The sequence below is a fragment of the Nelumbo lutea genome, chromosome 3 (genome assembly GCF_056320005.1).
Source record: "Nelumbo lutea isolate HS-2025 chromosome 3, American lotus-T2T, whole genome shotgun sequence".
Lineage (NCBI taxonomy): Eukaryota > Viridiplantae > Streptophyta > Magnoliopsida > Proteales > Nelumbonaceae > Nelumbo > Nelumbo lutea.
Window position 1 is genome coordinate 36,316,988 of NC_142686.1, and position 14,577 is coordinate 36,331,564.

A 14,577-nucleotide genomic window follows, 5' to 3' on the forward strand; every position below is an offset into this window, starting at 1 on the left:
GGCTGAATTGGAGGAGGGGCCGGTGCTCTTCTGTGAGTATACACTTGTTTGATTGGTGGCCTCTCAGTAGTAACTGGTACGGAAGGTGAATCTGCAACTGTTATGGAAACCATGGGAAGGGGATCCACAACAGGGACGGGAAGAGGAACTACGGGGGAAGGAGAAGAAACCACAATATCTGAGAAAAAATGAACCGATTCAAAGAAGGTGACATTGGAGCACACAAATGACTTATGGAAGTTAGGGTTATAGCACTTATACTTTTTCTAAGTCCTTGAGTAGCCAAGGAAGATACACTTAGTAGCTCGTGCATCTAACTTGTCTAAACCAGGCCCCAAGTTTTGAACAAAACAAACACATCCAAAGTCTCTTGGGGTGAGAGGAAATGGATACAAGGTGGGAAACAACACCGAGAAGGGGGATTGACTTCCAAGGATGGACATGGACATCCGATTGATGAGAAAATAGGATGTGAGAACAACGTCACTTCAAAAGTGCTTTGTGACATTCATATTAAGCATCAAAGACCGAGTAGTTTCAAGGAGATGTTGACTTTTCCGTTCAGCTACACCGTTCTGTTGTGGGGTGTAGGCACAAGAATTTTGATGAATTATCCCATGGTGCTCTAAGTATTGCTGAAATGGTATTGAGGTGTACTCTTTGGCATTATCGGAGTGAAGAATTTTAATATGAACACCAAACTGGGTACATATTTCAGCATAAATTTTTGAAAAATAGAGAACAATTCACTCAAATCTTTCATAAGATAAATCCATGTTATCCTTGAAAAGTCATCAACAAAAATTACAAAATACTTATAGCCATTGTATTACATCACTTTGATCGGACCCCAGACATCAGAATGAACTAAAGAAAAATGACTCAAGACACGACTATCAACTCTTGGACTAAAAGAGACTCTATGATGTTTCCCAAGCTGACATGACTCACAATCTAGAGATGAAAGCTGATTCAAGGAAGGAACTAACAAGTTCAGAGCCTTGAGAGAAGGATGACCAAGTCTGCAGTGCCATTGAAGAGGAGTAAGAGACGACTGAAAAGCTACTGGAGGGCCACCACTATTAAGGTAATACAATCCACCTACCTCATGCCCTCCACCAATCTTCATCCCCGTCTTGAGATCTTGAAACACACAAGAAGAGGGATAAAAGGTTATGGAACAATTAAGTGACTTAGTTAATCTACTAACAGACATAAGGTTAAAGGGGAACTTGGGGACATATAAAACAAATGATAAAGACAAGGAGGAGAGATCAACATCACCAACACTATAGATGGGAGATGTAGAACCATTAGCAAGAGTAACTGTTTGAGATGTGGAGGACTGAGAAAGAGAAGAAAATACATTAGGAGACCTAGACATATGGTCCGAGGCTTCGGAGTCAATGATCCAGTGTGAAGGCTTGGAAGCCAAGCAAGCCATACCTGAATGGGCAAGGGTAGCTGTGTTCTGCTGAGAAGATGTCTGAAGGAACTGCTCGTATACTACATGGGGTACACTCACCATCTCCTTCCCAGAAACTGAAGGGATAGGAAATCCATCACATGGACACCCAAAGATTGCGGAACAAGGGGGCGAATTTCAAAAATTTTTCTCTTCCTTCAATTGGGAATCGAATTCCCTATTTAGAAAATCATATTTTCAAGGATCATTCTTGAATCATAAACTGAACCGGATCTGAACAAAAAAGAGTAGGGGGAGATAATACCTGATACAGAGAAGTAGTATCTCCCATTGGAAGTGTTCACGCCCAAGGAATGATCCAAAATTTGCTCCCACTGAAGATGGCGCAGTGCAGGGTGGAGCAGAATCGGTAGTGTTCTTCCAAAAGAACTTGATCATTCTCAAGAATCACCTGGACGGCTTGTGAATACAACTCCTACCAATCTTTTCTCCAAAAGATTGGTTTCAAGATCCAATCTTGATATCTCCCAAGAACTGGAGATCGAACTGCTGTAGGGGGTGGTTGTAGGAAGGAGTCAGCAAGAGAGTATTTGCAGGGTGCAGATTCTCTTTTCTGTGATTTCAGCTCCGAAGACAAGACTATGTATTGCTTGCTTGTGGTGTCTAAAGGCTGCCGCCCCCTCTTCCTTTCATAGACTTAAAGGGATCAACTCCTAATCCCATTAGGAGTTGCTAACCCAAATCATATCTGGATTAGAAGTCCCTTTAAGATAAGGGATAACCCTTATCTTATCTACAGATTAGATCAGCCATCTCTTAATCTAATTAGGAAGTTTTCATATCTAAATCTCATTTAGATCTTGGACTCTCTAAGTGGATAGGGTGTGGGCCCAATCCTATTAGCTGATCCATCTCAGAATTCGCCCCTTAAGTGACTAATCAAATTAGCCCAGTTCAAAATGGGCTGAAGGCCCATTTAAGGTTATGTATTCATTTAGCCTTCCAAACTGTTGCACAGTTGGGCTTCCTTGTATGGCGTGGGACCCAAACATTGATCTACACATCAGCCACATGGGTTCAGCCCAGCCTTTGCTACAAGGCCTGGCCAAATACACTGTTATGGACAGTGCACCCCCTGAAATCCATCAGATGGGCTCTATGGACCCAACACTTACCCTAAGTGGTCCCTAGGCCAAGCCACTTTGTAACACCCAGGGACTGTGGGCAGATGCAAGATTAGCCCATCAGGTATTATCCTCAATGGTCTTACACTTAACCTCTCAGCCCATAATGATCATACACTGCCCGACAAGAGAGGACCTCTCCCTCGGCTGCAAGGAACAGTGTTGCACTCTCTGTTTATATGGATCCCGGGAATTAAAACCTTTTGCAAATCATTTCGAAACCATAATATATATACTTTTGAATCTCATATAAAATATATTTTGCAAAACAAATCTCAACGATTGAAATCGTCTGCCGGCAGTCTTGGTTTCCATCAGTGAGAGTGCATCCCCGATCATTACCTTTGTCCGACAAAGGGGCTGATCCTGTCACTATGATCACCCACTCAGATGAATTCTTAGACTGTCCCAACATACCCAGGTTTTGACCCCCGCTAAGAATCTCATTGATTGGTACATCAAAGACAGTCCAATCCGACACCTAGTGCAGTATCATAATCGAATCTAGGCATCGGGTGTAAATTTTCAGTTTTGCCCATCAATCTCCAAGGTCCAGGGCAATATTGGAAATCTAGTCCAGTTCAAAGGTTCAATTAATCCTACACTGTATGTGCCTAGGGTCTCACCCTAGTAGCTGAGACAAGCCACCCCAACCGACTTGGTGGCACCACAGTGTCAGCCTTGTCAGGATAGGTCTCCCCAGACCGACCCACTGACTGTGAACATTCTAAACTAATACGAGTCTCATTAAGTGTCCAGTTTAAGGGTATTACACAGAAACATACCAGGGGAATGTGAATCAAATATGCACTTTTATTCATTTACAATAAACTCATAAAGTACATCATTTTGGTTGAAACTAAAGGCATACAAAACTGTCTAACAGAAACACCAGTAGATGTGGAGGGGATCGGGTCAGTTTGCTGACTTTCAGTAGTTGTACCACTACCCTTAGTCACAGCATGGTTAGCCCAAGTGTTGGGTGGGCCATGTAATTCATAGCGGAAATTAACCGTGTGCCCCTCTAATCCACAGTATGTACACTTCCTAGGGGCATTACTTCTTCCTTTACCACGACCTCCCCCTGAGTCCCGACCTCCACTCCAGCCACCAGCATGGTTAAACATGGGACCACCACAGTTACTTGGAAGTCCACGACCACCTCTATTTCCACGGCCTCCCCCTCTAGTCACCACAAAACCAGATCTGTCTGAGAAAGAAGAATGCTCTATAGACTCAATAGATGTCCTCCTAAGACGGGTAAAAACTTCTTCAAGTGAGGGAAGAGCAGACCCCCCAGTATTTGTGCTCGGACAGGCTCATATTCAGTTTTCAAACCCACCAGAAACCTTGTCACATCAAGTTGCTCACGATGTTGTCGCCGAATCTGAACATCCTGTGTCAGAGGATGATACACATTGAGCTCATTTCGGATATTCCTCAGACTTGCATAGTATTCCTCCAAGCTTTGACTGCCTTGCTTCAGATTAAAGTACTCTTGGTACAACTGGTACACCCTAGTTGTATTGTCTTGCCCGGAATACAATTTCTTAGCATGATCCTAGATTTCTTTAGTTGTATCTAGGAACATAAAGTTCACACTATGTTTTGGTTCCATGCTATTCCATAGCCATGTCATTATTTGTGCATCTTCCTGTTCCCAATCACTAAACCCTAGAGAATTAGATGAGGGTTTCTCCTCTCTCACATGTTTTACTTTTTTTCTTGGCTTTTAAAAATACCTCCACAGATTTTGCCCACGACATAATTCTCACCATTTAACTTAATAGATGTCATTTGAACATTTAGGTAATCTGGAGAAATCATAACGCCTGTTTTGTTGTCATTCCCATCTCCAATCGATGTCATCTTAACTAATTCACCTTACCTCACAAAGAAATCATTGTTATATGTAGAGTATTCGCTTTCAAATATTCAGCACAACCTCACGCATTTCTACAAAACTTATCTCACTTTCAGCACCACCAACTTTTTCAAATACACATTACACATCAAATACAAAAGCTGAAATCGCTCAGTCATTAAATCAAACACCTGTACTGCACACTGCAGAACCACTCACACACCAAATACAAGAGCTGAAATCACTCAATCATTAAATCAAACACCTATACTGTAACACTGCAGAACCATTCACACACCAAATACAAGGGCTGAAATCACTCAGCCATTAAACCAAATACTTACACTGCACTCTGCAGAACCAACTTGTACTCAGCTGAACACTGTTCACCCGAACCTGCTCTCTTCATACCATCGAATAGAGAGCTTCATACCAATCACCACAAACAGCCACTGCACCACAAACCGGAGGCATGAAGGCCTCCTACAGAGAAAAACGACCACTCCTTTTCAACCTTTCCCTTAATCTCCCAGTGGTTCTTGAGAAATCTGCAAAACCCTAGAGAGAAGGGCGATAAAAAAAACAGGGTAAACCAGAATAAAAGAGCAAGACAAGCAGATTTGAACTTGTTACATGCGCTCTGATACCATGTGAAAACCTTATTTAGTCCTACGTTATAGTAGAGAAGAAGGAGAAGAAGAAGAAGAAGAGGAGAAGAAGAAGAAGAAGGGTTTGGCCAGTAGAGGAAAATTAGTCCTCTCTTTAGTCGACCCACTTGTATTTATCTCCAATAACATAGTTACAAGAAAGACCATATTGTCTCTCATAAGTGATGGGACACATAACTTAAACTTAAACAAAACAGACCTTTCACTCTCAAATAGATAAACCCAAATGACCAAAATACCCCTGTTTTGTGTACTCTAACAGCCATTAAACTTAAAATTGTTGATGCATCCCTAGTTTTTAGGGAAAAACTCGGAATATGTTATATGTCTACTTTAACTCCTTTGTTCATAATAGAACTTATATGAAGATATTATTTTGAGAAAAGATAAGTAATTTCATTAAACGAAGCAGAGAATACAAAGGGGCCCCAGAAAAGGAGTAGAAAGACTGAGATCAAGATCCCAGACTAAATTACAACTCAAACACACTTCTAGACCTCAGCCGAACTCCAAGAACCCTTGTCTGGAGACTTTCACACCTGCAGTCCAAGACACTAATTTTCCCACAGTACAAGAGATAAGGCAGTCTACATCCTTTGCTTTGCTTTGAAAAACCCTTCTGTTTCTTTCCACCCAGATGGTACTGATCACTGCTGCAGGAATAGCCCACCACACACTTTTAGCCAGCCTAGAAAGACCTTGTAGTTTCCAGCTCCATAACAGGTCCACTACTTTACTTGGCATGACCCGGGATAGACCCTCAGATGAGAGGAAATGATCCCATAATGCTGCTGAAACAGGACAATGTATAAAAAGATTATTGTTATCCTGTTCAGCCTGACCACATAGCTCACATAACAGGTTCTGAATCAGAATTCCTCTTCTGATCAGATTCTGTTTAGTTAGGTTTCTATCCAAGGCAGAGCATATACTTTCATTGCCCAAAGAGGAACCAACCCCTCCTCTTCTCCCATATTGTTAGCATTTCTCCCTCAAACTCCATGCTATGAATGGAGTTTTTCTTTCTTCTTCCATTTGCTAGAGTGAAAAAATCTAGTGGAGGAAGTGAGAATTGATACCCAGTGGAACTTTGCTAGAGCTGGAGAGGTATGAGCCTAGAAAAACCAGTGAAACTTTGTTTTAAAGGAGAGAAATGGATATCGAAGCTAAGAAATTCTGTTTTGAAGAAGACAGAATCAATGGAAGGTGGTTCTTAAAAATTGGGGGGGAAAAGTGAACAACCATCTCAGTAGCTGAAGAGGCAAATGGATGGTTGAAGGGTTTTATGGATGGAACAGTATTCTCCATCAAAAAACATGGAAAAATTAAATGGGAGCAGCTGATAATAAAATTGAAGTGGAAATGAGGAGGAATGTGAAAGGTTGTGATGTAGTCCCACATGGCAGGCCCTGGATGGCGACATGTGGCAAGCTCAAGTATAAATAAGTGCGTCACTTATTATATAAGCTATCTTGGCTTTTCTACACTCAAGCTCTCTGGCATTTGGGCGACCTTGTCTGAGCTCCTTCTCTCAGGCCTCGGCCTATCCTTGGCAGCAACAGGTTGGTTTGTGATGATTGTGGAAACGCTTGGTAATAAAAAAGGCAGCTGCTGTGTGTTCCGGAAGGGAGAAAAAGAACAGGGTGGTGCCTGTTTGCAGATTTGTTACAGGAGTTCTTGTTCATACTGGAAGAAAGACAAAATCCAAAAATCTGCAACGTTCCAGTGGTCTCTGACGAGCAAAGCCTCAGGAAACAGCTAAAGGAGGAAACATAAAAAAAAAAAAAATGGAATCCCAAAAGCTATCGTATGCAACACTATCAGAAATCAGAGGATGTAATTGGAAATGGAGAAAGGGGCATGGGAGAAAAGTGTGATTTTATCATCAGACAAAAGAACTACTGATTGGGGAAGGATTTTGGAGGCAGTTGTGGAGAAATTTAGATTAAAGGGCCATGTGAGTATCAAGGCCTTCGATGATTCGAAGGCTGTGTTATTTGGTTTTGATGAAGATATTGAGATCTTCACTACCGAAGTGGTAGACTCTCCAGATGGCTTGGTTAATGCAGAGGTCTGGCATTTATCCTGTAATCAGATACCCATCTCTGTAGAAAATCTAGAGATTAAGATCGTGGGTCTCCCCCTTAATCTTTGGAATGCGGAAACCATTGAAAGATTGATACAGATTCTAGGTGGAGAGTTGATTGCTTATAATTTTCAAGATCTGCGTACCGCAAGACTCAGAATTGCAAGATTGAAGCCTGAAGATGTTCCTAGATGCATCAGTCTGCTCGTTGATGGTCACTGATTGAAGGTCTGGGTTTTGCTGGAAGCCGAAACGTCTCCATGGGCAAAATGTTCTATGGTAGAGGACGATGACTTGCTTGATGGATGGATTACACGTGGAGGGGAGAGGACAGACAACGGTCCAAAGACTAGCAACCGAAGTTCGAAGGAAGTTGGTTCGAACTCAAAAAACGGGTCTGGTTGCAGGGCCTGGGCGGGTTTGCAACAATAGGTCATGTGATTACTTGAGTAGTCACGTGAGTCGAGGGGAAGGGTCTGTATGCAGCTCGATAGTGGACAAGTTGAATCGTCTATCATCGTCTACTTCAGTCCAGGGGTTCAGTTTGAAGCTTGCGTCTCAGCCTAACGTAGTTCCAGACGACGATGAGGTTTGTAATGGTGAAATTGTAAAGGGAAGGAAGAAACATAAAAGGAGGAAGATCAGAGATTTCGGGAGAATTGCGTTAGATATTCACAGACCAAAGTTTAAGAGAAGAGGGCCGATGGTGAGAAGTGCTCCGAATGAGAGCAGAAAAAGGAAAGGAGAGACGTGGATCTGGGTGATCGCCAAGTATGACAAGAGTGGCAAGAAGAGTCTCATTGGTGAAACAGGTATGAATCAGGTGAGCAGCTTAACGATTTTAGTGAAGAAAAAGTTTGATAACTGTACCTTGGGCAGCAGAGTTGCCGAGGTTTTTGGCGACTCCGTTGAGTCCGAAGTTTCAGGTGGGAGAGGGGGAGGAGGAGATTGGGGAAGATGTCTCTATTGGTGATGCACCTAAGAGAGATTGTGAGAATAAAGGAAAAGGGGAAGCTGGTGATGAAGAAGGTGCGAAGAGTCTAGAGGGGAGCCGCGGTGGGGATGGTTTTAAACCCGAAGAGGTGACGGTAGGAAGATTGGAGGTTGATCTGGGTCGTAGGGGCAAGCTTGATGAAAAGAAAAAGAACCAGATAAGTGAGGCTATCAACAAGAAACAATGTAGTTGAAAAATCTAAGACAGTGCATGTGACGAAGGTATTCTCCAGGCTAAAACTTGGTCTAGCAGGGGCAGGCCCCACGAAAAACTTCAACTGGGTTTTATAAGAGGAAAAGATTTAGAGGCAGTAGGTCATCTGGCATTTATAGCAGGGAGACAACGGTGCAATGCCAGCCTGTATCCTCATGTAGGAAAGGAGCAACAGGACAAAGTGTGTGTTGATGACTTTTGCTGTTGGTAAGAGTGTAACAATGCAAAATAATGGTGGCGTTGACAACAAGACAGGGAGTGTGACTCTTCAGAACCTAGTGAGTAGAGAGGTCACGATTGGAAAGAGCTTGGGTATATTTTTTTGGGGTGGTGAGGAGTTTGCCAGAAGGGCCTTTGAGGAGTTTGAAAGAAGGAAAAGGGAAGAAAAGATGAACAAAATACCTAATTGGGATGGCGACAAGTTTTGGGACAAAGATGTTTCAGTCCAGAAGGATGAATTTGTGGTGGAAGACTGAGGCTTAGGTCATGGAGCAAGGAGTGTTTAAGTTTCTGCTTAGGGGTGGGTTTGGATGTTTTTGCTCTTATGGGGATCTCTTGTTTTGTTTTATTGGCTTGTGCTCAAGATTGTTTTGAGTAAAGTTGTAAGTTTTTTGTCATTTGGTTTTATGGGTTTTAATATGGGATTTTTGAGATCTTTTGGGCTCTTGGGTTTATTTCCTCTTCGGGTGATGTCTTATTTTTCATTAAAAATAAAATAAAATCTGTCTCCATATTTTATCAACGGAATGTTCACATTGTCCCCATCTGATAACACTTCGCAAAGGAGTTCACTGAGAAAATACCATCTGCATTCCATTTCCAGGTCCAGGTGTCTTCTTCCAACAAGTTTAAAATCTGTTATGAAAGCAAGTAAAACAGATCCACCACTTGATCCATTTCCTAATCTTGAAAAGCTCTTCTGAATGAAGGACTCCAGGCAATGCTATTTTCTCTCACTTAACAACAATTGGCCACCATTGCATCTTGATTTTCTACTAGTTGAAAAAGCTGGGGGAACAGCTCTTCTAGAGACCTGTTGTTGCACCATTTGTCTTTCCAGAATTTTAGATGATGACCAGAACCCAGCTTAGGGGACAGACCACTGCCTAGAAGAGGAAAAATTTCCATGATTTTTGTTTTCTGGGTTGAACATATCAGAGAAATAGAAAAGAAAGGAAGAGAGATGAAGAGAATTATGGGATCATAAAGTTCAGTTTGGCGGCACCAGTCATTAGTATTTATATTAGGGCATCTCAACTAATAATAAAAGAAAGTAAGATTACAAAAATGCCCTTGTAGCATTAAAGAACAGAAAAATATCAAAGAATTAATTTAATTAAATAAGGAAACTAACTAACTAACAGATTTCAACGCTCCCCCTCAAATCGGGAAATAGATGTCAATCATGCCCAACTTGTCACATAAATCATTGTGCTGCAGATGATGTTATCCCTTGGTGAAGTTGTCTGCAAGTTGATTTGTGGAATTGACATCTGGAGTGCACACTTCCCCATTTACAATTTTTTTCCTGATAAAATGCTTGTTGACCTCAATATGTTTAGTTCTATCATGAAGAACTGGGTTGGCTGCAATGTTAGTAGCAGCCTTGTCAAGTTCTTATCCACATTACTTCAGCCACTCCATGAGGCATTGCTCTATACTCAGCTTCAGCACTGGACCTTGCCACAACATTTTGTTTCTTGCTTCTTCATGTGACTAGGTTTCCTCCCACAAAGGTATAGTACCCATTAGTGGACTTTCTGTCATCAAATGATTTGGCCAGTCAACATCTGTATATACCTCAACCTTCAATTGTCCATTCCTTTGGAATAGTAAACCAACCCCCATAAACTTTTTTAGATACCTGAGGATTCTATAGGCTGCCTCTAAGTGTGTGGTATTGGGGGCATGCATGAATCGACTAAGAACCTCCACAGCATAAGCAATGTTTGGTTGGGTCATGGACAAATATAATAGCCTACCCACAAGTCTCTAGAATTGCTTTACATCCTTGATAATCTCACATTGGCAATCACATGGTCTGTGGTTTGGATCAATGAGAGAGTCAGTAGGCTTAACTCCATGTTTTCCTGTATCCTGTAACAAGTATAGGATACATTTTCTTTAATAAATGAAGATCCCCTTTTGTGAACGGGCCACTTCAGTTCCAAGAAAGTACTTAAAGGGACCTAGATCCTTCACCTTAGATTGAGTGGCTAGGAATTCCTTAAGTCTTTGAATTTCCACCTTCTAGTTGCCTGTGATCACTATGTCATCAACATACACTATCGGGGCTGCGATTTTCCCTTTTCCTTTTTTCACAAACAATGTATGATCAACTTGGCACTATTTGTAGCCAATTTGTTGCACCGCTATATGAAACTTGCTAAACCAAGCTCTTGGTGACTGCTTTAGTCCATACAAGGACTTCTTTAACTTGCACACTTTTTGATCTTGGTCTTGGGCATAGAAACTAGGAGGTTGCACCATGTGCACCTCTTCTTCAAGATCACCATTTAGGAAGGCATTTTTAATATCTAACTGGTGGAGATCCCAATCAAGGTTAGTAGTAAGAGAGAAGAGAACCCTGATAGAATTCATCTTAGCAACTGAAGCAAATGTCTCTACATAATTTACTCCATACACTTGAGTAGACCCTTTTGCCACCAACCGGGTTTTGTACCTTTCTACTGTGCCATCTGCCTTGTGCTTTACTGTAAAAACCCACTTGCACCCTACCGATTCCTTACCCACAGGAAGATCCACTAACTCCCACGTACCATTTTTATATAAGGCATTTATCTCTTCTTTCATTGCATTTGCCCACTTAGGTACTGAAAGAGCCTCTGCCACATTTTTAGGTATAGGAACACTATCAATGGAAAAGAGGAAAGCACAAAAGAGGGTGAGATGTTTTCATATGAGACAAAATGGGAGATGGGATGTTTGGTGGTACAAGACCCAACTCCCTTCCTTTGTGCAATAGGGATGTCAAAGTCATTGGTAGACGAAGAATCAATAGCAGTAGGGTTAGGATTATCAACAAGAATAATAGTACTTGGTTGGATGGGATTTGTCCCCAGTGGATCTGATGATGTCGGTGGTATAGCTTCAAGTTGCTCCACAGCTTTTCAACTTGGCTGGCCCTTGCGATGACGAAGGAAAACACGAAATGGAGGGTCAGGTAGATGAGGTAGTACCTGGACATGTTTCTCCTCCACCCTATTCTCCACCTTGAGGAGAAATAGGAAAGAAAGGATCAATCTCAAAGACAGACACGTCCGTTAAAACATGGTATTTCTTGGAAACAGGGTCAAAACAACAGTAACCCTTTTGTGAAGAAGGATAGCCCAAAAATACACATGGAATAGCACGAGAATCAAGTTTACCACAAGTAGGAGACAAGTTTTGAACAAATGTTAGAGTTCACATAATAGGGGTATTTTGGTCATTTGGGTGTATCTGTGTAAGAGTGAAAGGTCTGTTTTATTCAGGTCTAAGTTGTGTGCCCCATCACTTATGAGGGGGAATATAGTCTTTCTTGTAACCAAACTTATTTTGAGATAAATACAAGTGGGTCGACTAGAGAGGATTGATTTTCCTCATCTGGCCAAACCCTTCTTCTTCTTCTCTACTTTAACCTAGAATCAAATAGGGATTTTACATGGTATTAGAGCAATAAAACCTAGTCCTTTTTTCCCTTTTTTTCTTCTTTCCTCACTGTTTTTCTTCTTCTTGGGTTCGCCGCCAACCATTTCAGCTTTCTTCGATTTTCTTCTAGCCTGAGTGGAAGCTCAACAAGAAGACAAAAAGGAGTGGTCGTTTTGTGGTTTTGGAGGTGAGTATGCCTCCAGTTACTGTGGTGGTGGTCGTTGAGGTGGTGTACTAGATGCCCTCTTTTCTATGATACGAAGAGGGCTGTTTGTGGACAGGTATGAACAATTTTGTTTTTCGCCCAAATAGTGGACTGTAAATGCTGTGTTTTGGTTCAAAATATTTTTTTGTGGAGGTGTGAAGTGATTAGTATGCATATCAGCCTTGTTCTCCTTTGTTTTTACCTCATATGTGTGCTGAAAGTAGGGTTTTTCGGCTGTTGAAGTTCATGACAACAGTGGTGTGGTGGTGGTTGTACTGTGTTGAATGGTGTGTGGATGATTCTGAATAGTTGACCTTGTGTCGTGTGGTGGTGTTCATACTGATTTTTGTGGTGCTGTTCATACTTCCTTGTGAGGTGAGCAGATTTAGTTGAAAATGTCATCAACCAGAGATGGTAGTGACAACAAAACTTGGGTGATGATCTCTCCAGATTATCTGAATGTTCAAATGACATCCATTAAGCTGAATGGTGAGAACTATGTGCCTTGGGCCAAGTTGGTGGAGGTGTTCTTAAAGGCCAAGAAGGTGAAGCATGTGAGAGAGGAAAAACCTTCCTCTTAAATCTCTAGGGTTTAGTGACTGGGAGCAGGAGGATGCTCAAATTATGACATGGTTGTGGAATAGCATGGAGCAAAAAATCAATATGAACTTTATGTTCCTAGAAACAGCTAAAGAGATCTAGGATCATCCTAAGAAACTGTATTCCGGGCAAGACAATACAACTAAGGTGGGTTTGAAAGCTGAATATGAAATTGTCCGTGCACAAATACTAGGGGGGGTTTGCCCTTCCCTCACTTGAAGAAGTGTTTGCCCGTCTTAGGAGGACTTCTATTGAGTCTATAGAGCATTCTTCTCTCTCAGGCAGATCTAGTTTGGTGGTGGCTAGAGGTGGAGGCCGTGGAAATAGAGGTGGTGGTGGTGGTGAACTTCCAGGAAACCAAGGTGATCCCATGTTTAAACGGGATGGTGGCTAGAGTGAAGGTCGAGACTCAAGGGGAGATCATGGCAAAGGAAGAAGTAATGCTCCTAGGAAGTGTACATACTGTGGATTAGAGGGGCACATTGTTAATTTCTGCTATGATTTACATGGTCCACCCAACACTTGGGCTAACCATGCTGTGAATAGGGGCAGCGGTACAGTTAGTGAAAATCAGCAAATGGATCAAACTCCCTCCACATCTATTGGTGCTTTTGGGAAGGAGATGGTGAGTGTACCGTGGTATATGAGCAGTTCCTCCAAACATCTTCTCAGCAGAACACAACTACCCTTGCCCATTCAAGTATGGCTTGCTTGGCTTCCAAGCTTTCACATTGGATCATTGACACCGGAGCCTCGGACCATATGTCTGGGACTTCAAATGTATTCTCTTCTCTTTTTCAGTCCTCTACATCTCAAACAGTTACTCTTGCTAATGGTTCTACATCTCCCATTTGTGGCGTTGGTGATGTTGATCTCTCCTCCTTATCTTTATCATCTGTTTTATATGTTCCTAAGTTCCCTTTTAACCTTATGTCTGTTAGTAGATTAACCAAGTCACTTAATTGTTCCATAACCTTTTATCCCTCTTGTGTGTTTCAGGATCTCAAGACGGGGATGAAGATTGGTGGAGGGCATGAGGCAAGTGGATTGTATTACTTTGATGGTGGTGGTCCTCCAGTAGCCTTTCAGTCGTCTCTTATTCCTCTTCAATGGCACTGCAGACTTGGTCATCCTTCTCTCAAAACTTTGAAGTTTTTGGTTCCTTCTTTGAGTCATCTTTCATTGTTGGATTGTGAATCGTGTCAGCTTGGGAAACATCATAAAGCCTCTTTTCAGTCCAAGAGTTGATAGTCGTGTTTTGGGTCCTTTTTCTTTAGTTCATTCTGATGTTAGGGGTCCAATCAAAGTGATGTCATACAATGGCTATAAGTATTTTGTATTTTTTGTTGATGACTTTTCAAAAATAACATGGATTTATCTTATAATAGAAGTTCAGGACTGTTATCAGTCTTGAACCCTAATGGATTTCAGGATCGAAGGTACGAAGGAAAGTAAGAGGAAAGAAGAGGAAGAGGGAGGAGAAGCAGTAGAACACAAGGGTTGAAGGAGGAGTAGAAGATTGAATATTCTGCCGCCGCCACTTTAATTAATATTTATAGGTTATGCTCATTACATGGAAAGGACAGATCTGCCCTTAGCCTTTACATAACAAATAGAGCAAAAAATAAGACTGAAATAAATAACAACTGAAACAACTAAAGACCAATAGCTAACCCTAGGCAGACT

The 14,577-nt window shown here is 41.7% G+C and overlaps 1 protein-coding gene across 9 annotated transcripts in view; it reads left to right on the forward strand.

The window, feature by feature from the left end:
• Window positions 1-14,577, forward strand: part of LOC148864236 (membrane protein of ER body-like protein) — a 119,299-nt gene that overhangs the window by 24,790 nt on the left and 79,932 nt on the right. For 2 of the 9 annotated variants that reach the window (XM_088980938.1, XM_088980940.1), the window contains exon 1: window positions 6,638-8,040. The exons of 6 other annotated variants lie outside the window; for them this stretch is intronic. In XM_088980938.1, the coding sequence (XP_088837064.1) occupies window positions 7,518-8,040 (523 nt within the window). In that variant the 5' untranslated portion in view covers window positions 6,638-7,517. Of the gene's footprint in view, window positions 1-6,637; window positions 8,041-13,890; window positions 14,018-14,577 lie in introns of those variants that run through there. One more of the 9 variants, XM_088980941.1, reaches the window with a different exon arrangement.